General features: G+C 43.9%; 1 protein-coding gene across 4 annotated transcripts in view; it reads right to left on the bottom strand.

Moving 5' to 3' along the window:
• The window catches only part of LOC140212405 (retinoic acid receptor beta), a 273,300-nt gene that overhangs the window by 67,304 nt on the left and 180,848 nt on the right, over positions 1-25,148 (bottom strand). For all 4 annotated transcript variants that reach the window (XM_072283157.1, XM_072283156.1, XM_072283158.1 and 1 more), the window contains one exon: positions 9,631-9,791. In XM_072283157.1, coding sequence (XP_072139258.1) covers positions 9,631-9,791 — 161 coding nt within the window. The remainder of the gene's footprint in view (positions 1-9,630; positions 9,792-25,148) is intronic.

The raw sequence follows: 25,148 nt of genomic DNA, 5'->3' as shown, positions 1-25,148 counted from the left end.
CAGATTGCTCAAAGACAGGATTTTATCTTTGGGTTAGTTTACAAAAATACGTACATGAACAATGCATCAGATCGATTATATCAATGGTAGCATAACTCATATTTTCCAGGTAAATTTTCTGAAACTTGCAAATCATAAACCAGACTTTAATACTATCTGTCTTACAAGATTGTAACAATATTAACACACCAATGATTCTTACTGGTACCCAAACAAAATTCAGGTTTTAGTAAAAAAGTTATGTTAAAGAGCATGTGTCATGTATTAGCCAATGAGTTTTATTGGCTCTCAGGCAGAATTTAAGTTTTTGTTCGAACAGTTAAGGCTAATAAAGATGATCCCTGATCCTTGATGACAGAAAAGAGCATGTGTCACGACCAGAATTCTCAGTAAGAAACATTTCCACTATTGATTTATCTGGCCTTTATTTCTTTTGGAATGGCGAATCCTAATGCTCGGCACTGTAGTGGGTGCGGTTAAAATACAAAACAAAATAGATGAGCCAAAATAACTCAAATTCCTACGCCCACTTATGCTTACGCCTCTGCAAAAAATTCAAACCAATTGTGCATAAAATTGGAAAGAGATTTTCACAGTGCTCATGTGGGCAACAGTGTTTGTCTGAACCTGAGGTGTGGGGTGTAACCAACCAAAGCTCAGCCAGTAAGATATCTGGGTGCAAATGAAAGAAGAACTGGATGAAAGGTTAAGGGAACCTTCTGTACACAGAGAAGTCAGGTTAGGCCAGACCAAGTTGAGAGCTATTGCGCACGTTGCAAGTTAGCACATGAACTTCTGTGTAGAGCTATTGCTATCCTATTCAAACTCTTTTATTATCTGGTAGATGACCAGAACTGCACACAATAGGCCTAATTTGCAGTATTGTGTGCAGTTCTTGTCACCTAGCTACAGGTAAGATATCAATAAGATTGAAAGAGTGCGGAGAAATTACAAGGATGTTGCCAGGACTGGTGGACCTGAGTTACAGGGAAAGGTTGAACTGGTCAGGATTTTTCTCCTGGAGTGTATGAGAATGCGGGGAGGTTTGATACACAATTATGAGGGATACCATCATCACCATTATGTGTCATGAGCAATCATGGTCTTTCCATGACCATGACTGTTCTTGGCAAATTTTGACAGAAGTGGCTTCCCATTGCCTCCTTCTGGGTAGTGTTTTTACAAGGCAGGTGACCCCAGCCATTATCAATACTCTTCAGAGATTGTCTGCCTGGCGCCAGTGGTGGCATGACCAGGACTTGTGATCTGCACCAGCTGCTTAGAGGACCATCCACCACCTGCTCCCATAGCTTCACGTGACCCTGATCGGGGCTGAGCAGTAACCACCTTGCCTAGTGGAGGGAAGGAGCCCCTTACACCTCCTTAGGTAGAGATGTATCTCCACTCTGCCACCCTATGAGGGGTGTAGATGGGGTAAATGCAGCAGGCTTTTTGAAGTTGGGTCATGGGTTAAGTGCGAAAGGTGAAGTGTTTAAGGGGAACTGGAGGGGGAACATCTCCACTCAGAGAGTGGAGCGGGCTGCCAACGGGAGTGGTGGGTGCAGGTTTGATTTCAACATTGAAGAGAGGATTGGATAGGTACATGGAAGGGAGGGGTATGGAGGGCTCTGGTCGATGGGACTAGGCAGAATAAAAGTGGCATGGACAAGATGGGCCGAACTGCCTGTTTCTGTGTGTAGTGTCCAATGGCTGTTGTATTTAAGCTGTAGACACTTTGGCATCTGTTAGTCTCATGAGACCATGGATTTGTGCCTTGGAAGGTTTCCAGGCCGCAGGTCTGGGCAAGGTTGTATGGAAGACCGGCAGTTGCCCATGCTGCAAGTCTCCCCCCCTCCACAGCACCGATGTTGTCCGAGGACCCATACAGCTTGGCACCAGTGTCATTGCAGAGCAATGTGTGGTTAAGTGCCTTGGTCAAGGACACACACGCTGCCTCAGCCAAGGCTCGAACTAGCAACCTTCGAATCACTAGACGAATGCATTAACCACTTGGCTACGTGCCAACACTGTAGACACTTACCAGGTCGGTGAAGGTAGAATGAACAGACAGTCAGATGCTCAGACATCCACACAAAGTTACTGCTCTGTTCTGAGGTTTACTCTGCTCCAAGTATGAGAGTTTTGGGCCGCTTATCTAAGGAAGAGTGTGCTGACATTGGAGATGATTCAGAGGAGGTTCAGGAGAATGATTCTGGGAATGAAAGGGTTAACGTATGAAGAACAATGTGGCTCTGGGCCTGTACTCTCTGAAGTTTAGAAGAATGGGGGGGACATCATTAAAACCTATTGAATGTTGAAAGGCCTGGATAGAATGGATGTAGAGAAGATGCTCCCTATAGTGGGGGATTCTAGGAACAGAGGTCACAGCCTCAGAATAAAGGGACATCACTTTAGAATGGAGATGAGGGGGAATTTCTTTAGCCAGTGTGTGGTGAATCTGTGGAATTCGTTGCCACAGGCGGCTGTGGAGGCCAGGTCATTGGGTGTATTTAAAGCAGGGGTTGATACATTTTTGATTAGTTGGGGCATGGAAAGTTCCAGGGAGAAAACAGAGAATGGGATTGAGAGGGAAATGGATCAGCCATGATGAAATGGTGGAGCAGACTCAATGGGCCGAATGGCCTAATTCTGCTCCTAAGTCTTATGGTCCTATGGTTATTGTAATGTTACTATAGCACCAGCAACCTGGTTCAATTCCTGGCACTGCCTGTGAGGAGCTTGTACTGTACATCAGCTATCAAGAACAACCGCAGAAACATACAAGACAGAAGGAGGCTATTTGGCCCATCAGGTTTATGCTAGCACAAAGCAAAACAATCCCCTGTATCCCATACATTATTTTCCATGGAGACCTGCAGGTTATTCTCTCCTACAAGTCTATCAACTGCACTTAGATTCTTTTTTCCACGAACACATGTTGAGATGGAACTCAGAGTAGTTAGTTTTATATTCTTTCCTTTGCAGAATAGGCCTGTCTGGCCCTTCGACCCACGGCGCCCCAGCATCCCCACGACCCTGACGCTTAAACTAATCAATTTGCAGTGACCGACTAACTTACCCGGCACATCCTTGGATTGTGGGAGGAAACCGGAGCACCCAGGGACACCCGTCCATCCCATGGGGAGGACGTACAGAGGCTCCTTGGGGAGGATGCTGGATCTGCAAACCCCATTAACCTGAGCTGTAACAGCATCGTGCTAACTGCTACACTCCATGCTGCCCACCAGCTCTGCTTTTTCATTATTGATTAAGAAACAGCGCCAAATAGGACCTTCCGGCAATTCAAGACGCGCCACCCAGCAACCACTGACTTAGCCCTAACCCGATCATGGCACAACTTACAATGATCAATTAAGTACATCTTTGGACCGTGAGCGCACCCGGATGCAACCCACCTGGTGCCGGGGAGAATGTAATTACTCAAGACAGCAGTGGGAATTGAACCCAGGTCACTGGTACTTCAAATCATTGCACCACGATGGCGCTGTGTTTTGATTGATGTTTTGATGTTGTTGGTCTGGTTCTATTAATTTATCAATAATGCCTTACCATAATTGCTAGCACTGTATTGATTTTAAGAAATAAAATTAAGCTTATATTATGGTCTTTGGAAGATATGATAGAGGAACTGTAACACACACAAAATGCTGGAGGAACTCAGCAGGCCAGGCAACATCTCTGGAAAAGGATAAACAGCCGATGTTTTGGACCGAGACTCCTCACCAGGACTGGTAAAAAGAGAAGTCAGAGTTAGAAGGTGGGGGTGGGGGGGGGAGGAAGAAATACAAGGTTGTGGGTGAAAGGTGAAACCAGGAGAGGAGGAGGGGTGAAGTTGACTGGTGAAAGAGGTAAGGGGCTGGGGAAAGGGGAATCTGATAGGAGAGGACAGAAGGCCATGGAATGAAGGGAAGGGAGAGGAACACCAGAGGGAGGTGATGGGCAGGTGAGAGAGAGAGATGGGAAATGGTGAGTCGGGGGGAGGGTGGGGAATACCAGAAGTTCAAGGAATCGATGTTCATGCCATCAGGTTGGAGGCTACCCGGATGAAATATAAGGTGATGCTCCTTCAACCCGAGAGTGGCCTCATTGTGCCAGTAGAGGAGGCCATGGACTGACATGTTGGAACAGGAATAGGAAGTAGAACTGAAATGGGAGATCATGCTTTTTCTGTAGTGCTCGGCGAGGCAGTCCCCCAATCTACGTCAAATCCTACCAAATACAGGAGGCCACACTGGGAGCACCAGATACTGTAGATGACCCCAAGAGACTCACACATGAAGTGTCCCTCGCCTGGAAGGACTGTCTGGGGCCCTGAATGGTAGTGAGGGAGGAGGTGTAGGGACAGGTATGACACTTGTTCCGCTTGTGAGGATAAGTACCAGGAGGGAGATCAGTAGGGTGGGATGAAAGGACATCACATATGGAGCAAACCCTGCAGAAAGCGAAAAGTGGAGGGGAAGTTGGAAAGGGTGTGCCTGGTGGTGAGATCCCATTGGAGATGGTTAGAGCATTGGCTGATTGGGAGGATGCAGTGAATGGGAATAAAAGGATCCCTTTCCGGTTGGCTGCCAGTGACTAGTGGTGTTCCGCAGGGGTTGGTGTTGGGACCACTTCTTTTTATGATGTATGTCAATGATTTAGATGATGGAATAGATGGCTTTGTTGCCAAGTGTGCAGATGATACAAAAGTTGGTGGAAGGGCAGATAGTGTTAAGGAAACAGATCAGAATCAGAATCAGAATCCTTTATTATCGCCAAGTATGTGGACACATACAGGGAATTTGATGCCGGTTTCCCTGATCTCTCGCTGTTCAGAATCAAAAAGCAAGCAAAACAATAGTGCAAGTAATCGTGAACTATATACAATGAGGTATACCTGTGTATGTACAGGTGGACTTGGTTTATAATAGACAAAAATTCAAGTGTTCATAAGACTGATGGCATACGGAAAGAAACTGTTCTTGTACCTGTTTGTCTTGGCATACAGTGATCTAAAGCGCCTACCAGAAAGAAGGAGTTGGAACAGGCTGCAAAAGGACTTAGACAGATTAGGAAAATGGGCAAGAGAGTGGCAAATGAAATAGAATGTTGGAAAATGCATGGTCATGCACTTTGATAGAAGAAATAAGTGTGCAACTATGCTCTAAACAACAGAAAATCCAAAAATCTGAGATGCAAAGATACTTGGGCGTCCTTCTGCAGAACACCCTAAAGGTTAACTTGCAGGCAGAGCCAGTGGTGAGGAAGGCAAATGTAATGTTAGCATTCATTTCAAGAGGTCTAGAATACAAGAGCAAGGATGTGATGCTGAGGCTTTATAAGGCACTGGTGAGGGTTCACCTTGAGTATTGTGAACAGTTTTGGGCTCCTCATCTTAGAAAAGATGTGCTGGCATTGCAGAGGGGTCAGAAGAGGTTCACAAGGTTGATTATGGGAATGAAAGGGTTATCATACAAGGAGCATTTGATAGCCTTCAGTCTGTACTCGCTGGAATTTAGAAGGCCAAGGGGGGATCTCATTGAAACCATTTGAATTTTGAAAGACAGAGTAGATGTAGAAAGGATGTTTCCCATGGTAGGGCAGTCTAGGACAAGATGGCACAGGATAGAGGGGCATCCATTTAAAACAGATGTGGAGAAATTTCTTCAGCCAGAGGGTGGTGAATTTGTGGAATTTCTCACCACAGGCAGCTGTGGAGGTCAGGTCGTTGGGTGTATTTAAGGCAGAGCTTGATAGGTTCTTGATTAGACACAGCATCAAATGTTATGGGAAGAAGATCAGGGTGTGGGGCTGAGGAGAGGAAAAAAGGAAGAGCCATGATTGAATACTGAAACAGACTAGGTGGGTCAAATGGCCTAATTCTGCTCCTATATCTTATGGATTTATGGTCTTATGGAGATGAATCTATTGTGGATGATATAGGAGCAGAATTAGGCTATTCTGTCCTTCTAGTTTGCTCTGCCATTTCTTCAGCCATGATGGAATGACACAGCGGACTAGAATCCCATTCTCCTGCCTTCTCCCCATAATCTTTGACAGCCTTACTAATCAAGAACCTATCAACCTCTGCTTTAAGTATTGCTCCAAAGCCATCTACAGAATCATCGCCCTCTAGCTGAGTAAATTCCTCATCATCTCTGTTCAAAATGGATGCCCCTCTATTCTGAGACTGTGCCTCTGGTCCTTTTCTCCCCCCACTATAGGAATCTTCCTCTGGGAGGAAATGGAAACACCCAGGCATCCAGGGGAAATGGGTGAAACTCCACACAGACAATACCTGATGTGAGGTTCGAGCCTGGCTCCCTGGAACCATGAGACAGCATGACTAAGTACTGGATTGTCCGCATATCTTTGTACCTACTCTTAATGAAACAAAGCAAAGCCAAGTGCATTGTAGGAGTGCAACAGATGGAATCTACCACACAACCACAAAAGGAATTATCAGGGGAGAATACTAAACATTTGATCAAAGAGATCGGTTTTAATGAGCCCAGGTCCTGGGCTAGAGGCAGCTTCAGGAAATATATTGCAAGGGTTCTTCACTAATTTAAACTAGCAAAACCAGCCCATACATGAAAAAAAAATGGTCAGTTTTAGTCCCTAAAATACCTAAATTGTTAAATCCTCTCAAAATTTTCCTCTTTCTGTTTATTAACGAGGCTTTCTGTGGTAAACCTTTTTTAAAAGGACTGTATGATGCTCAACGTATTTTTCCTGCATCCAGCATTATGGACACTCATCTCCCAAGACATGCCCTCTTCTCATTCCCATCAGCTTATAGGAACACATAAAACATTTTAGTAACAGCTTCTTTCCCTCTGCCATCAGATTTCTGAACAGACAATGAACCCACGAACACTACCTCACTTCTTGCACTACATATATATGTATTTATTATTGTAACTTAGAGTAATTTTTTTAAATGTATAACTCTTTGCTGCTGTTGCAAAGCAACAAATTTCACAGCATATGTTAGTGATAATAAACCTGATTCTGATTCCTGTCTCTGGTGAGATTTAGGGCCCATTTAAAAGTAATTCATTCCAAAAGTTTGATCCCAAGGTTTTGTTCCTCATCAGTACTATTGTCTGTGCCATAATAGGGTTGATTTTATATTTTATGTGTGTCAGGAAAACAACAGACTATGGGAGAAAATGAGAAACAGATGGATAATTAGCTTAAAGGCTGAAAGTAATGTTATTTTGCAGTCACCTGATTGGAAAGATTAAGCATCGGTGAACTCAGGGTTAATGTCAGCATCGTATTTCTCAGTGGGAATAGGGGGCAAATTACCAAAACTACACACACAAAATGCTGGAGGAACTCAGCAGGTCAGGCAGCATCTGTGGAAATGAATAAACAGTCGATATTTTGGGCCGAGACCCTTCAGCAGGACAGGGAAGGAAGGGGGAAGAAAGGTCCTGAAGAAAGGTCTTGGCCCAAAACATTGACTGTTTATTCATTTCCATGGATGCTGCCTGACCTGCTGAGTTCCTCCAGCATCTTGTGTGTGTTGCTTTGGATTTCCAGCATCTGCAGACTTTCTCGTGTTTAAGAATTACCAAATCCTACTGACTAAGTACAAATGGAAAGAGTGTTTCAGCAAATTCATTTGGAATGCACAGATTAGCAAATTAGCCAGGGAGATAACAGGTTATTTATTTACAGTTTATATTTACTCTTGCAAGTGTTGGACCAATTCAGTGCAACTGAATCAAAGTAGCAAACTCATAGGCTGATATGCAATGTCTGAGCAGTGATCCTCCAGACTGCTTCCTGATTGGGTACGTACTTGGTCACATGTTGGTTGACCTTTTCAAAGAAGGTCTGGAGAATGCGGAGACCTTCCACACCAGTGTATGTGGGTGTGTGGGAGGGAGGAAAGGGGCCTGATTTACTATTGTTATTTTTGTTGTTTGTTATATTCTGTGTTGTTCTGCTGAGCACTGTGGGCATGTTATGTTGATGCCAGAATGTGTGGCAACACTTATGGGCTGTTCCCAGCATACCCTCTGGTATGTTGCTTGTCAATGCAAACAACAGACTTCAAGGTATATTTTGACATAAATGCGATAAATAAATGAATCTGAGTCTGAAGTTCTGTCAGGTGTTCTGGAGGCAAATGCCTCTAACTGAATGACTTCAACACAACCTTTGTTCTCTTTCACAGGATCAATCACATTCTCTGTTGCCCCATCTCTGTGTGTGCTTTAATCCTTCATTTTTTTTCCAGAAGTCATTTCACTGAGCAGGTATCCCGCAGATGATTTAGGTTAACCTGCTGAGTTCCTCCAGCTTTTTGTGTATGTATGTTGCTCAGGATTTCCAGCATCTGCAGAATCTCTAATGATTAAAATTAGGTTGAAGGTATAGGAGTGAGCCCGGTGTGGTTTTATGCGGCTGTACCCCATCCGCTTGAAGGTTCGACATGTGCATTCAAAGATGCTCTTCTGAACACCACCGCTGTAACGTATGGTTATTTGAGTTACTGTTGCCTTCCTTTCAGCTTGAACCAGTCTGGCCATTCTCCTCTGACCTCTCTCATTAACAAGGCATTTTTACCCACAGAACTGCAGCTCATTGGATGGTTTTTGATTTTCAGACCATCCTCTGTAAACTCTAGAGCCTGTAGAGTGTGAAAATTCCAGGAGGTCAGCAGTTTCTGAGATACTCAAGCCACCCTGTCTGGCACCAACAATCATTCCATGGTCAAAGCCACTTAGATCAAATTTCTTCTCCTTTCTGATGTCAGGTCTGAACAACAACTGAACTTCTTGACCATGTCTGCATGCTCTTATGCATTGAGTTGCTGCCACATGATTGACTGATTAGATATTTTCATTAATGAGCAGATAGTTGGGGGTTGTAGTGGGGATAAGCTCCCGCTACCTATTAAATGCTCCCAAATGGCATACGCCTCAAGTAGTCTCTGAGCTCCTGGCCTTCATGAGTGGCTTAGCTACTAAGCCCGGTCGAACCATTTCTACTGACAAGAGAAGGGGCAAAGGTGGATTACTGGCACCTTACAACCAGACGTTTCGGGCAGTTGGGGCTTGCCAGCCATGGCTGGCAGTTTATCGAGAAGGAAAACTCTAATCTCAAACCTCTGTTACCTTGCGGCTATACGCACTCATGGGGAAGGTTTTGGGAGTTGGGAGTCCCTAAGGCAGACTCACGTTGAGTTCAATGCTGATGGGCAACTCCTGCAACACCACTTCTGCCGACTGTATCGGTCCCTGAGGTTCCTTTGGGTTTATCAGCTGCATGGAGAGGGGGAGCCTGCTGCACGGACAACAGCTTGCTCTCCACATCGTACTGCCCTGGCTTGTGTAACATGTAGACAGCTGCAACATCCGTGGTCAATGCCCAACATCCATGTATTTCCTGTTATAATTTATAGTTTGCACTGTACTGCTGCCTCAAAACAACAAATTTCACACATACATCAGTGACAATAAACCCAATTCTGATTCAATATCTTTGTTAGATTTTCTGATTTTAACACAATCACAAACCAGTTATACTTTTGATATAACAACCTCTTCTCAATCATATCGTGCAATTAAGCACTGAATGCATAGCAACAAATATTTGTGGCTCAATACTTACTGTAGTATATTTCCCCAGCTGGCAGAGAGAAGGGAAGGTCTCCTGGTGGGCTTTGCGAATCTTTTCAATTAGATCCTCTAATTCTGCCGTCATGGTGTAGCTTTCTGAACATTCTTGCTTCGGTGTCTCCTTCTTCTTTTTGTTCCGGTCATTTCTTACAGCTAGGAGGGCAATAGATCACAATCAGGCATCTTCAATCAGGCTTTATGCAAACACTACAGCAAAACTGGGATTGTGAGATATGTAACGCTATGACAGTGCTGATGACCCGGGTTCAATTCCATCACTGACCGTAAGGAGTTTGTACGTTCTCCTTGTGACCACATAGGTTTCCTCCGTGTGATCAGCTTTCCTCCCACTTTCCAAAGACCTATGGGTTAGTAGGTTAATTAGTTCTGGGTGTAGTTGGGTGATGTGGGCACACGGGGCTGGGGGGGTCTGGGACTGTACTGCGGATCAAAATAAAATAAATAAATAAATGATAAAATAATGCACATTTTGAATTGGAGTAACTGTTCCAGCCAGAGATAGTCAGTCATTTTCTGAGGTGTGGGCTCAAGTCAATATTTGAAGGCGTGAAGTAACAGCATCTTTACATAACCCTCTCCCTCACTATGAAAGGTTTAGGATAGTAACAAAGAATGACTACGTGCAGATTGCAGATCTTCCCTCCCCACCATCCAGCACCTGCTGAGTTCCTCCAGCATTTTGTGTGTGTTGCTTGGATTTCCAGCTTCTGCAGATTTTCTCGTTTGTTTTACATTTACAAGGAGCACTGTCACAAGAAACCAGCATCCATCATCAGGGATTCCCACCATCCAGTCCTTCCCTCTTCTCACTTCTACCATCAGGCAGGTGGTGAAGGCGCCTTAGGTCCCACACCACAAGGTTCAGGAACAGTTATTATCCCTCAACCATCAGGTTTCCGAACCAGCGGGAATAACGTCGTTGACCGCAACACTGAACTAACTCCACAAAATACAGACTCCCTTTCATGGACTCTCTGCAACTCATGTTCTCAACATCATTTTTATTTGCACAGATTGTCTTCTTCTGCACATTTTTTTCATCAATTCTATTGTATTTTGTTTTCCCTGGGAAGCTAACAGCACCAGAAGGCAACTCAAAAAGCACGAGGAGAGAAAAGATTAGATATGAGAAGGTAAGTTAGACGATGATATCAACAACAATTCCAAAAGATTTTTATGGTACGTACAGAGCAAAAGAGAGGTGAGAGTGGATATTGATTTGTTGGTAAAAATGAAATTAAATCATTAGATAGAGGTGACATAAGGTCAGAAGATGTTGAAACACTGTGGATAGAGCTAAGGAACAGCAAGGGTGAAAAGACCCTGATGGGAGCTGTATACAGAGCCCCAAACAGTAGTAAGGATGTGGTCTACAAATTGCAATGGAATACAGAAAATTCATCCCTAAGGGTCAATATTACAATGGTCATGGGGTTCTTCAATATGCAGGTAGATTGGTGCTGGATTCCAGGAGGAGGATCTTCTAGAGCACCTAAGAGATGGCATTTTAGAGCCCACGAGAGCTATTCTATTCTGGATTGGGAATTGTGCAATGAACCAGAATTAAGGTAAAAGAACTGTTAGGGGCAAGTGATCATAATATGAACAAATTCACCCTGAAATTTGAGAAGGAGGTATATCAATATTACAGTGTAAAGGGAATTACAGAGGGATGAGAGAGGAGTTGGCTGGAATTGTTTGGAAGAGAACACTAACAGCGATGATGGCAGAACAATGGCTGGAAGGTCTGGAAGTAATTCAGAACGCATAGGATATATACATCCCAAAGCGGAAGAAGTATTCTATAGGAAAGATGACACAACATTGGCTACCAAGAGGTCAAAGCCAACATAAAAACCAAAGAGAGGGCATATAATAGACCAAAAATTAGTGGGAAGTTAGAGGATTGGAAAGCTGTTAAAAAGTAGCAGAAAGCAACAAAAAAAGTAATTGAGAAGGTAAAGATGGAATATGAAAGTAAGCCAACCAATAACGAAGATACCAAAAGTTTCTTCAGTTCCATAAAATGTAAAAGAGAGGCGAGAGTGGATATCAGACCGCTGGAAAATGATGCTGGAGAGGTAGTAATGGGGGACAATGAAATGGCGGTGAACTGAATAAGTATTTTGCATCAGTCTTCACGGTGGAAGACACTAGCAGTACGGTGGACGTTCCAGGTGTCAGGAGGCATGACATGTGTGAAGTTACCATAACTAGAGAGAAGGTTCTTGGGAAACTGAAAGGTCTAAAGGTAAGTAAGATACCTGGACCAGATGGTGTACAATCCAGAGTTCTGAAAGAGGTGGCTGAAAAGATTGTGGAGGCATCAGTAATGATCTTTCAAGAATCATGAGATTCTGAAATGGTTCCGGAAGACTGGAAAATTACAAATGTCACTCCACTGTTAAAAAGAGAGACAGAAGAAAGGAAACTATAGGCCAGTTAGTCTGACACCGGTGATTGGGAAAATGTTAGAGTTGATTATTAGGGATGAGGTTTCAGGGTACTTGGAGGCACATGATAAAATAGGCTGTAGTCAGCATGGTTTCCTCCAGAGAATATCTCGCTTGGTGAATCTGTTGGAATTCTCTGAAGAAGTAACAAGCAGGTTAGACAAAGGAGAATCGGTTGATGTGGTGTACTTGGAGTTTTAGAAAGGCTTTGACAAGGTGCTCTACATGAGGCTGCTTAATAAGTTACGAGCCCATGGTGTTACAGGAAAGATTCTGGTGTGGATAAAGCAGTGGCTGATTGGCAGGAGGCAAAGAGTGGGGATAAAGGGAGCCTTTTCTGACTGGCTGCCGGTGACTAGTGGTGTTCCACTGGGGTCTGTGTTGGGACCGATTGTTTTTATGTTATATGTCAATGATTTGGTGGATGGAATTCATGGCTTTGTTGCAATGTTTTCAGACATATGAAGATGGGTGAAGGGCAGGTAGTTTTGAGGCTACAGAAGGACAGATTAGGAAAATGGGCAAAGAAGTAGCAGATAGAATACAGTGTTGGGAGGTGTATGGTCATGCACTTTGGTAGAAGAAATAAAAGGGTTTACTATTTTCTAAATTGAGAGGAAATAACAAAAAACTGAGGTGTAAAGGAACTGGGAGTTCTTGTGCAGGATTCCCTAAAGGTTAATTTGCAGCTGAAGAAGGCAAACGTAATGTTAGCCATTTCAAGAGGACTAGGATATAAAAGCCAGGATGTAACTTTGAAACTTTATAAAGCACTGGTGAACCTCACTTGGAGTATTGTGAGCAGGTTTGGGCCCCTTATCTTAGAAAGGATGTGCTGAAACTGGAGAGGGTTCAAAGGAGGTTCACAAAAATTATTCCGGGATTGAATGGCTTGTCATATGGACAGCATATGATGGCTCTGGGCCTGTATTCACTGGAATTCAGAAGAATGAGGGGTGACCTCATTGAAACCTACAGAATGATGAATGGCCTTGATAGAGTGGATGTGGAGAGGATGTTTCCTATGGTGGGAGAATCTAAGACCAGAGGACACAGCCTCAGAATAAAGGGGCGTCCTTTTAGAACGGACACGAGGAGGGATTTCTTTAGCCAGTGAATGGTGAATCTGTGGAATCCATTGCCACAGGCAGCTGTGTCAATCCAAGGCCAAGTTTTTATGTATATTTAAGGGAGAAGTTGACTGATTCTTGTTCAGGGTATGAAGGGATACGGGGAGAAGGCTGGAGGTTTGGGTTGAGAAGAAAATGGGATCAGCCATGATAAATTGGCGGAACATACTTGATGGGCAAAATGATTGAATTATGTTCTTATATCTTATGGTCTCATATACGGAGCATTTGATAGCTCCGGGTCTCCACTCACTGGAGTTTAGAAGAATGGTTGGGGTGGTGGATCTCATTTAAACCTATTGAATATTGAAAGTCCAAAATAGAGTGGACATGGAGAGGATGTTTCCTGTAGTAGAGGAGTCTAGAACCAGAGGACACAGCTTCAAAACAGACGGATGTCCATTTAGAACAGAGATGAGGAGGAATTTCTTGAGCCAGAGTGTGGTGAATCTGTGGAATTCATTGCCGTGGATTGATGTGGAGGCCAAGGCATTGGATATATTTATTGTTGAGGTTTATGGCTTCTGGATTAGTAAGGATGTCAAAGGTTACGGGGAGAAGGCATGAAAATGGGCTTGAGGGGGTTAATAAATCAGCCATGGTGGAATGACAGAGCAGACTCAATGGGCCGAATAGTCTCATTCTGCTCCTATGTCTTATGGTCTTCAAACTAATGGCAAATTGAATGAAAAATAATTCATTGGAAATCCATGCAGGTGCCCTGAATTTTCTGCAAATATTCCATATTAAATCCATGTTAAAAAAAGATCTGAGGAAATTGATTCTATCCATTGCACTTGCTCTTGTATTTAGTGTAAGGATGGCTGACTGCTGAAAACATCATCGGGATCTCTCTCCCCTCCTCCCGCCAACCCCCTCTGAAACTGCATACGCAGTGCCCCCAGCATTGTCAAAGATCTCTTCCATCTGTCCCTCAATCTCCCTGACCTTCTGCCGTCAGGCATTCGATACCACACAATTAGAACCAGAAATGCCAGGCAGAGGGGCAGCTTCTTCCCCAGGCTGTTAGACTTCTGAACACCCTGCTGTCATCCAGCACACGTGTACACCCTGTCCGAATGTCCCAGCTCACAGATAAACTCTCATCCAGGTCACCTCTCATCTTTTATTGCCGCTGTTTCACATATTTATACGCCTGTTTGTTTCATTATAACATTGTCAGTAACATTATACTGTTTACGCAAACATGCACCTCAGACTTTAGGCCGAGGCTCTCAGGCATTCGTGCTGATGTTATGTATTGGATTGTGACTGTATGTGCCGTGTGGTTGGAGCTGAGATACATCCCAGGTTGCGCTGGGACACATCACCAGTAATGTAACCTGGGGCCATCGGGTGTTTTGGATCTTTCAACATCAGACACCCTCGCCCAGGCAACCTAGCCAGGGTTGATCAGGCCAGTAGCTTTGGTCCGTGGGTCACTCCTCTTGATCCATGACCATCTGGAGGCTCGCTCAGCAGCCCCTGTGATGTTCCTGGTCCCATAATGCCAAGGGGCAGAACGAGCAGCCAGTAGAACTCTGCAGCCCACCTCTACAGGCTCGCATCGTGCCCTCTACCCCTGTCTCTGCCACTGCTCCACCAGCTCCAGGTCTTTAGCTTTCTTACACTCAAACGCCTCCTCAATCCAGCTTTCCCAAGGAACTGTCAGTTCTATCATGACCACCTGCTTCGAGGTTTCTGACAGGTGACCATGTCAGGCCCAGGGATGATGATGCAATGAAGTCGGGGACTATATGTACTGTGTTGTGCACCGTGGCCCCAGGGGAACAAAGTTTTGTTTAGCTGTACACACGTGTGTGGTTGAATGACAATAAACCTGAACTTCTGCCTCAACTATACCTTCTTGCATTACCCCGGTATGTCTTGAGTCTAATCCCTATTGGGTAGAGAATTCAAAAGATTCAAAACGCACCATTAAATTTTAATACAGATGATTAGTTCTGGGCCTTTGTGATCTCCCAATACGCAGTGAACAACACATTGAAAAATTCTCTGCGACTGTTTCATGCATTCATTTTTTAACAGGTTCGAGAATCTTTTCTGTTATTGAGTCTTGGACCAGAGGGCACAGCCTCAGAATAGAAGAGCATCCCTATAGAGATGAGGATGAATTTCTTTAGCCAGAGTGTGGTGAATCTGTGCAGTTCATTACCACAGATGGCTATGGAGGCAAAGTCATTGAGGAGGTTGATAGGTTCTTGATTAGTCAGGGTGTCAAAGGTCATGAGGAGAAAGCAGGAAAATGGGGTTGAGAGGGTTAATAAATCTGCCATGATGAAATAGTGGAGCAAACTCAATGGGCAAGTGGCCTAATTCTGCTCCTGTATCTAATTGTCCCATGGTAACAATACAGTATTTGCAAATTTGAAAAATAAAAGTTATCTGGTAATACATGGTAACGTAGTGGTTAGTGCAACACTTTACAGTTCCAGAGACCCAGGTTCAATTCCTGCTGTCTGTCTGTGAGGAGTTTGTACGTTCCCCCCATGACCATGTGGGTTTCCTCCAGGTGCTCTGGTTTCCTCCCACAGTCCAAAGACGCATGGGTTAGTAAATGAATTGTTCATTGTAAATTGCCCTGTGATTAGGCTAGGGTTAAATCAGGGGTTGCTGGGCAGCACGGCTCGAAGGGTGGAAGGATTATTCTGCGCTGTATCACAATAAATTAAAAAGACACCTTTGTATAATAAAATAAACACTTCTAAGTCATTGAAAATCTTTCTGTGAAAATAAAAGTACCACAAACTATGATCATCTTAATAACGTACTGTGCAACTGTAACAGTAAAGTGAACAGACTTCCAGACCCTGGCACAGGATTGTGGAGGAGAGACCTCAAAGAAGTTGCTGTTGGATTTGAATGTGTTTCTGATCCCCAGCTGAACACAACTGCGAAAACACCAGCAGAATACAGTGAGCACGTTTGAGATTTACGCATTTGGAAAACAGAGGAAAACAGGTCATGGTGCAGTCTAAATCAGCCTTTAAGTTTCTCGTTGCCTTTTCCTTCTTTGTACGTTAATGATCAAAAGTTCAAAGTTCAAAGTAAATTTATTGTCAAAATATGTATGTATCACCACCTACAACCCTGAGATTAATTTTCTTGCAGGCATTTACAGGAAAATAAAGAAATACAGTAAATTTATGAAAAACTATACATATAGCAAAGTCTGACAAAAACAATGTACAAAATATGACAAATCATGCCAAACCATTAACCTACCTAGTCCTATCAACCCGGCCTGGACCTTAGCCCTCCATACCCCTCCTACCCATATTCGTTCTTTCGTTATGTGCCACGTCGTATGATGTGGGTGAACATGGTCTTGCCATGACCATGATCGTTCTTGGCAAATTTTTCCACAGAAGTGGTTTCCCAACCATGTAACTATCCAAATTACCCTTACATGTTGAGATGGAATCCGCATCCACCACTTGTGCTGGTGGCTTGTTCGATGCTCCCAGTGAAGTTTACCCCTTATGTTCTCCTTAAACATTTGCACCCTTAACCCATGACCTGTACTTCTAGCCTCACCCAACCTCAGTAGAAAAAGCCTGCTTGCACTTATCCTCTCCACACCTCTCATCATTTTGTATACTTCCATCAATTCTCCCCTCATTCTTCTATATTCTAGTGAATAAACTCCTAATGTTGCACGGGGCGACTGAGGAGAACCCACGTGCAGGACACTGGCCCATCGACCGAGTTGTGGATGCTGGCGTAGACATGAACGTAGACTGGAGGAATCTTGACAAGGAGACGGGATCTACAGGGACTATCTTGAAACTAGAGCAAAACCTGGAACTAAACTTAGAACTAACGGTTCTAAGCGGACAAGAGAACAAAGTATCACACAAGAATAGACCAACAAGCTGGCAACCTGTGTAGTGACGCCATCGTACTTATTTCACAGTCTCTGATGCAAACCAGGTGTACTGTAATTAAGTAAACTAGCAGCAATTGGAAATCTAATGGCTGAAATTAGGGCATAATCAGGGAGAAAGGAGCGTTAAAGGGGAACAACCAAACGGAACCATGACACCTAATCTGTTCAACATTTCTCCATAACTCAGTCCTCAAGTCCCAGCAACGTCCTTGTAAATTTTCTCTGTACTCTTTCAATCTTATTTACATCTTTTCAGTAGATAGGTGACCAAAACTGCACAGAATACTCCAAATTAGATCTCAGCAATGTCTATTACAATTTCAGCAAGTTAAACCTGCAATTCCAAACATGCTACCACGTTTAAGTCATAGAGTCATCGATTCATACATCACAGAAACATCACAACAATTCAGCCCAACCAGACTATGCTGACCAAAATCTTTATCCATGCTAGTCTCTTACAATCATGTTTGGGCTGTATCTTTTTGAACCTTTTCTATCCATGTACAATACTGTGTAAGTACATGTATATATATTTATTTGTAAATCTAGTGGGAGAAAAGGACGTTGGGAATGGTGAGGAAGAAGTGCCATGGGTGGAAGGTGATGCGGGTGCAGACGCACCCAGTCCTGAGACACTGATGCTTCCCACTTCCTTCCCACTTCCTTCCCCTTTTCCCAACCACGACTCCCTGCTCTCTTCCCACTCTCAGTCCACAATAGTGACTCAGATGAGAATCATGTATAACATCACTCACATATGTCATGAAATTTTTTTGTGGCAGCAGTACAGTGCAATACATAAAATTACTACAATACAGTGCCAAAGTCTCAGGCAGCTGAGCTATATATGTGCCTAAAACCTTTGCACAGTACTGTACCTGTCCACATGCCTTTTAAATGCTGTTTCATGTACCTGCCCCAACCATTTCCTTTCCTCATCTTTTCCTCTTACATCTCCTCATCGTTACATTTCCTGAGAACTTGCTAAATGCATATTAATTTCGACATTCCTTACTATACAAACATGGTTGCAGAACACGGCCACCTCATCGACTGCAAAGTTCTTTAAAGTGAACTTGTGAAAGATAATACATAGAGCCCAGGTATTTGTTTTCCTTCTGAAGTAGTCAGAATTCAAGAAGTTTCCCTATCTCATCAACTCATTAGAGAAAAGATGTAGAAGCTTTACAGAGGGTGCAGAGAGGTTGCCAAGGCTGTTGCCTGGATTCGAGGGCATGTCTCATGAGGTGGGTTGGTGAGTTGGAGTTTTTCACTCAACGAGCTGCAGTCAGCGAACAACAAAGCATTAAACTGAACTGAACTGAATTAAACTGAACATTCCTAGACTGTTTCGATGACGCTGTGGTTTTGATGTTTTATATTCTGTGTGTGTTTTTGCATGTCCTGGATGGTGAGGGACTTTAATGATGGATGTTGCCTTCCTGACGATGTCCTCAATGGTGGGAAGGGTTGTTCCTGTGATGAAGCTGGCTGTTTATAATGCCCCACGGCCTCAGAGTGTCAGGATTATAATGCCCCGCGGCCTCAGAGCATCAGGATTATAATGCCCCGCGGCCTCAGAGCATCAGGATTATAATGCCCCACGGCCTCAGAGTGTCAGGATTATAATGCCTCGCAGCCTCAGAGCGTCAGGATTATAATGCCCCGCGGCCTCAGAGCGTCGGGATTATAATGCCCTGTGGCCTCAGGCGGTCAGGATTATAATGCCCTGCGGCCTCAGATGGACAGGATTATAATGCCATGTGGGTCTCAGAGCGTCAGGATTATAATACCCCATGGTCTCAGAGCGTCAGGATTATAATGCCCCGCGGCCTCAAACGATCAGGATTATAATGCCCTGCGGCCTCAGAGTGTCAGGATTATAATGCCCTGCGGCCTCAGGCAGTCAGGATTATAATGCCCCGCGGCCTCAGATGGACAGGATTATGGCTGAATCATTGCATCTCTGCTGTTCGTCCTGCGCAAAAATACAGGACAAACCCCTGTACTTCCTTTGATCCTTTGATCAATTAAAAAAATCAAAAGAACAAAAGTGAAATACAACTGAATGTGGGATAAGTTTTTTTTCCTGAAAAACAAAGTAAATATCTATAGAAATGCTTTGTATTTTCCTTTTTATGATTTTAGATGTTATGAAGCATTCCTGCTGGAGTAAGTGATGGTAAGTGGAACATAGCAGAAGATATTCTTAAAAAGTGGTTTGTACAAAGACCACAAGATCAGACAACATAGGAGAGGGACTAGGCCGTTTAGCCTGTCGAGTCTGGTCTGACAGTCCATCCCATGGCTGATTTATTACCCTTCTCAAACTTGTCTTTTCCCTGTTATCTTTTACGCCCTGACTAATCTAAAGCCAGTCAAGCTCTGTTTTAAATACATCTAATGACCTGGCTACCTCAGTCATCCTTGGCAATGAATTCCACAGATTCACTACCCTCTGGCTAAAGAAGTTCCTCCACTTTGCGGTCATTAATTACTTATTCAATGGAAAATTTCCTGTCTCCACCAACATTTATTTAGAACAAAAACAACCCCTCTTCACAAGAGGGACATATTTATCTTCATCTTAAAATCATCTGATGGACTTGTTTAAGAATAAAACAAATCATATCTTCCATTCACAAATCTGGAGTGTCCAAAGGACACAGTTATATATTACAGTTCTATGAACTCTTGCCAAGGACTTCAAGAGACAAGATAATTCACACGGGAATCTGCTTATGCTCTCATCTTGTGAGATGAAAAGTATTAGCCACTTCCTAGGGGCATAAAGGTTTAAAACCTGCAGTAGCAAACCAGATTTTGAAATATCTGTTCCATCTGTCCAGACACTTTATCTTCTGTATTATTTATTATCCCATCTACATCTGGGCAATAAACACTGTGTTATACAGCAGCAATGTGTGAAAGGGGTGAGGCAGGGAAGGTGAACCACTCTTTCTCCATGTACTCACCCAGAACTCTTCCCCGCCCCCCACCACATTCACAACTCTTACCTCTTCTCTTGTCCTCAGCTGCCCATCAACCCCCACTTTCACCCATACTCACTGCTCTCTCCAATCAGATTCCTTCTTCCTCAGCCCTTTGCCTTTTCCACCAATCAGCGCTCAGCTTCTCACTTCATACCACCCCCCCTCCTCCACCTACCCACATTCCCCTCACCTGACTTCACCTATCACCTTCCAACTGGAACTTCTTTCCACCCAGCTGAAACAATTCACCTGTCACTCTGGCTTCCTCCTCCTCCTTTCCCAGCCCAAAACATCGACAGTTTATTCCTCTCCATTGATGCTGCCTGACCTGCGTTTCTCTTATTTTGATCTACATTTCCAGCGTCTGCAGGAATTCAGATGTGCTAAGGATTTGCAGCTTCACTACCTACCCTGGTGGGTATTCAGTGAGCCCCTCTCTCACTACTCCCCTCTGACATCTCTATTGCTCTCCAACTCTTTGACCATGCACGCTCCCAGACTCGCTATCACAGCCTCACCCACCCACCTTCCCCCCACACCTAGTGTCACCTATCACCTGCCAGCTTGTACTCCTTCACTCCGCCACCTTCCTGTTCTGGCTTTTTCCCTTCTTCTTTCCAATCCTGATGCTGGCTTTTGGCCCAAAACATCAACTGTTTATCCCTCACCATGGATGCTGCCTGATCTCCTGAGTTCCTCCAGCATTTTATGTGTCTAGCTCTATCATTAGTTGACACTGTCCTTGCTTTTAAAAGCCTGAACAGCATGTGATGTCAGGCCTGCTGCCAGTTTCCACCCATATGATAGGATTCGTCAGCCACTCATTTCAGACTCATCACCTGCAACCTATTTAGCCCCTCTTCTCATCCGCATCCTTCGTCACTTATTGAGCAGCCAGCCTCCCTAAATTTCCACTCTCTTTGCCTAAAGTTTACCATGCTGTGTCTAGTTTCTGTTCTCTTTTGCTTTGTGGCTCCTTGTGTCTTGTTATTTTGTAGTGTATTATTAAAGTTTTTGTTCACCACTGAATCATCTCTGCTGCTCTGCTTTTGGATCAACATTTGCTGGCGTGTGAGGGGAAGCTGAGGGAGATTATAGTTCCTCATTTCTGTTGCTGGAAACAATGAACTGAAGTGATCAGCTTTACTCCTGATGTACAAAGGTGAATGCAGCCCAACCAACTTAGTACATGAATTTTAATTTATTTTACTTAACATGAAATTTCAGTTATACTAACTGAAATAAACACCTTCACCCGTCAACAAGTGGTGGTCTAGCTACATCGCGGCACGGTACGGAAACCGCACTGTGGCGGACCAGAAGGCTCTACAAGGGGTTGTCAAAACTGCCCAGTACGACGCTGGCACCAGCCTACCCATCATCAAGGACGTAAGTACAGGAAGAAGCTGGAAGAGGACCAGTAACATCGTGAGGGATCCCAACCACTCTGCTCACGGACATTCGTCCCACTTCCGTCAGGAAGGAGGCTACAGAGCATCCATGCCGGGACCATCAGACTCAAAACCAGTTACTTTCCCCAAGCAGTAAGGCTGATCAACACCTCTGCCCACTCACCCCCCCCTCCACATCCCCACTGCCACCACATCCACAACATTCAGTGTCACCTTATCTACATACAATCTGACTTTGTATAGTATTACTCAAAAGTCTTAGGCACATATATATAGCGAGGGAGGGTACCTAAGACCTTTGCATGGTACTGTAGTAATCCCATGTATTGCACTGTACTGCTGCCGCTGGGAAAAAAATATCATGACTTTCGTGAGTGATGATCAACCTGATTCTGATCTGGGGTCTCTATTGTGGACTGAGAGTAGGAGAGGGGAATCATGGTTGGGGAAAGGGGAAGGGGAAGGGGAGGAAGCAGGGAGCACCAGAGAGAGATTCCGTAATGATCAGTAAACCAATTGTTTGTAATGACCTTGCCTGGTGTCTCAGGGCTGGGTGTGTCTGCCCCCTGTGCCACCCCAGGTTCTGGTACTCCTTCTCCGCCACCTGCACCACACCCCTCCTGCGCACTCCACCCTCACCATTTCCAACGTCCTTTGCTCCCGCCAGATTTATAAACCCACTCTCCGCTTCATGTTGACAAGTACAGTACTGTGCAAAAGTCTTAGGCACCCTGGTTATATACTGTATATGTGCCGAAGACTGTATATAATAGTTTCTTGTACGTTGTAAATCCAGAATAACACTCACAAAACACTGGAGGAACTCAGCAGGTTAGGCAGCATTTAATGAGGGGAATAAACAGCCGCTGTCTCAGACCGAGACCCTTCATCAGAACCTTCAGCATTTTGTATGTGTTACTTGTTCATTGTGTTTTATAAGACCGTTTTTATATTTATAATTATTGTGTTTTTTGTTTATTTATTGTGTACATTATGCTTATTGTGTTCTTTCTAAAGGCTGATTTATACTTCTGCGTCAAATGGACGCCGTAACCTACACAAGTGGCCTACGCGCGTTGTGAGCATTTATACTCATGCGTTTGTGTGTCTGCGTCGCTCTGCAATTTGGGCACGTCGCGCACGCGCACACACCTACCCGTGCAAGGCTTCATGGTCATGGTAGTCTTTCTCGGGGTAAATAAGTTTAAAGCGAGCATCTTTTTTCATGAAGGCGAAATGTGTTCTCCATAATTTCGGAGGTCTGTAAAGGTTTATGGAAAGCATTGCAGCCAGAGTCCCTTCCTTGCCCTTCAGTCGCCCAATGGGAAGCTACTGCAGCGTAGGAGGAAATACGATGCTACCAAGCGGACCAATCACAGTTATTGTGGTCTGCCTTGCCGCGATGCGTAGTTACATTTTGGGAGAGGTGCGCATCAGGTTACGGCGTAGGGATCCGCGTAGGGTTCACGGCTACGCTGTACCTACGGCGTCGATTTGACGCAGAAATATAAATCAGCCTTTATGCTGCATCAGTAACAATCATTTTGCTCTCTTTTACACTTATTGCAATAAACAATCTTGCATCTTGAAATTTTTGCAATGTAGCACTGGCTCCACTGTTGTGTTCCACCTAATTGAATAAGATGCACAGCCCAGAAACAGGTCATTGAGTTAATAGTCCATGCAGTGTTTATGTGCTCGAAGGTTAACGATGTGAACACGAGGTGAAAGTCATCCGTGGTCCAAGCCTCCACTCTGCGCTCAAACAACAACAATGTGGATGGGTGACAAAGGATGCCTGTGGAGTCACAGGTCGGTGGGTCCTGCTATCAGCCCGACTGCTGCCTGACCTGCTGAGTTCTTCCAGCATTTTATGTTTGTTCCTAATTTTTAACATTTGCTCGGTAAATTCTCTACTTCACTTCTCGCTGACTATTTCATACTAATGACCCTTAGTTTTCAACTTGTTCAGGTGCTTCCTGTGAGTGGGTGGCTGTGGAAGCAGAGGGTTTGTTAAGCGTGTTAATGGTGATAACATCCTACATTCCCGGTGCCAAACCAGCAGCTTCCACATTTAATGCAAGGGCATCAAGTTGTCTGCAGTAAACGTTTCTGGGAAAGGCAGCTAGGCGATTTTGTGAAGAACAATATTAGCAGCAGTTGGTAATTTAACGAAGTGTACAGCGTTTGTTCAGCTTCTCGAAACTTGTCAGTGAAACCCAGGTGAGAGGTCTCAGTGTGAGGAAGTCCCACAGCCCAACAGTGGCTTCTGCAAAAAGACCTTCTCTACGGAAAGCATCAGCGAATTTAAAAAAATAAAGTTCAATGTAAATTTATTGACAAAGTATGTATATGCTACCATATACTAACCTGAGATTCATTTTCATGCAGGCATTTACAGTAGAACTATAACATCAATGAAAAACTACACACACAAACAAGCAATCATAAATTTTTGTTAAGCTTTGTTAATAAAGCTTTGTCAGAATTGGAGCTAAGTTGATGAAGTTTGCAAACAACACATTTCACTCTATGTTTTGATATCTCCATATTCATGTGACAAAGAAAACTAATCTATCTTGTATTCTTTCAACCTTTCAATCCCCTCAATGAGATGACCAGTCCTACAGAGAAAGGTAAGTGCATTGTACTAGATTCAAGGTTTAACATTATTTACTCTTATTCTTCTGTACATGAGTGTAAAGGTTCATTTGTTATGTGCTGTGTCATATGACATGGCTGATCATTGTCCCATGACCATGATTGCTCTCGGCAAATCTTTCTACAGAAGTATTGCCTTATTCTGGGCAGTGTATTTACAAGACGGGTGACTCCAGCCATTATCAATACTCTTCAGAGATTGTCCGCCTGAGGTCAGTGGTCACATCACCAGGACTTGTGATGTGCACCAGCTGCTCACATGACCATCCACCACCTGCTCCCATGGCTTCACATGGCCCTGATCAGGGGGCTAAGCAGGTGTTTACACCTTGTCCAAGGGTGACCTGCAGGCTAGTGGTGGGAAGGATCACCTTACACCTCCTTTGGTAGAGACATATTTCTACCCTGCCGCTCAAGAGTGTAAAGGGTGAAGCATGAAAAATCACAATGAATATAAATATAAAAGCAATCCTATAGGACACAATGCAAAGTAACTGTTGAGTGTGGCCGAATATACATAAGATGAGTTTGTATACCTAGGCTGATTGTCTGTACATGAAGTGATACTAGTTGCAGGATTATCTGTTCATAAGATAAGGTGAACTGACAGGAAAATGATAAAGTGACAAGAGCAACTTTTCTAGGCAAATGCAAACACAATAGGACAATGACTGTTGGTATATTTTTATCATTAACTCTGTTTCTCTCTTCACTCATTGACTAGCTGAATGTTTCCAGCAATGCCAATTTTTGCTTCTGAAGCAGAGATTTCAGCTGTTGCAAAACTGAGTTAACCTGGGGCAGGATAGAGCATGGGATTTGTGTTCATAATGCAGTCTATGACAGAGAGGCTTATTTTAAGACAAGGAGAGGTGTAGTGGCTGGGGAAAAGGGGTTTGGAACAGGGTCAGAAAGCAATGCCTTTGC

This window comes from Mobula birostris, chromosome 19, assembly GCF_030028105.1.
Source record: "Mobula birostris isolate sMobBir1 chromosome 19, sMobBir1.hap1, whole genome shotgun sequence".
Classification (NCBI taxonomy): Eukaryota; Metazoa; Chordata; class Chondrichthyes; order Myliobatiformes; family Myliobatidae; genus Mobula; species Mobula birostris.
The sequence above is the reverse complement of the archived record's forward strand: the minus strand, read 5'-3'. Positions and strand labels throughout refer to the sequence as shown.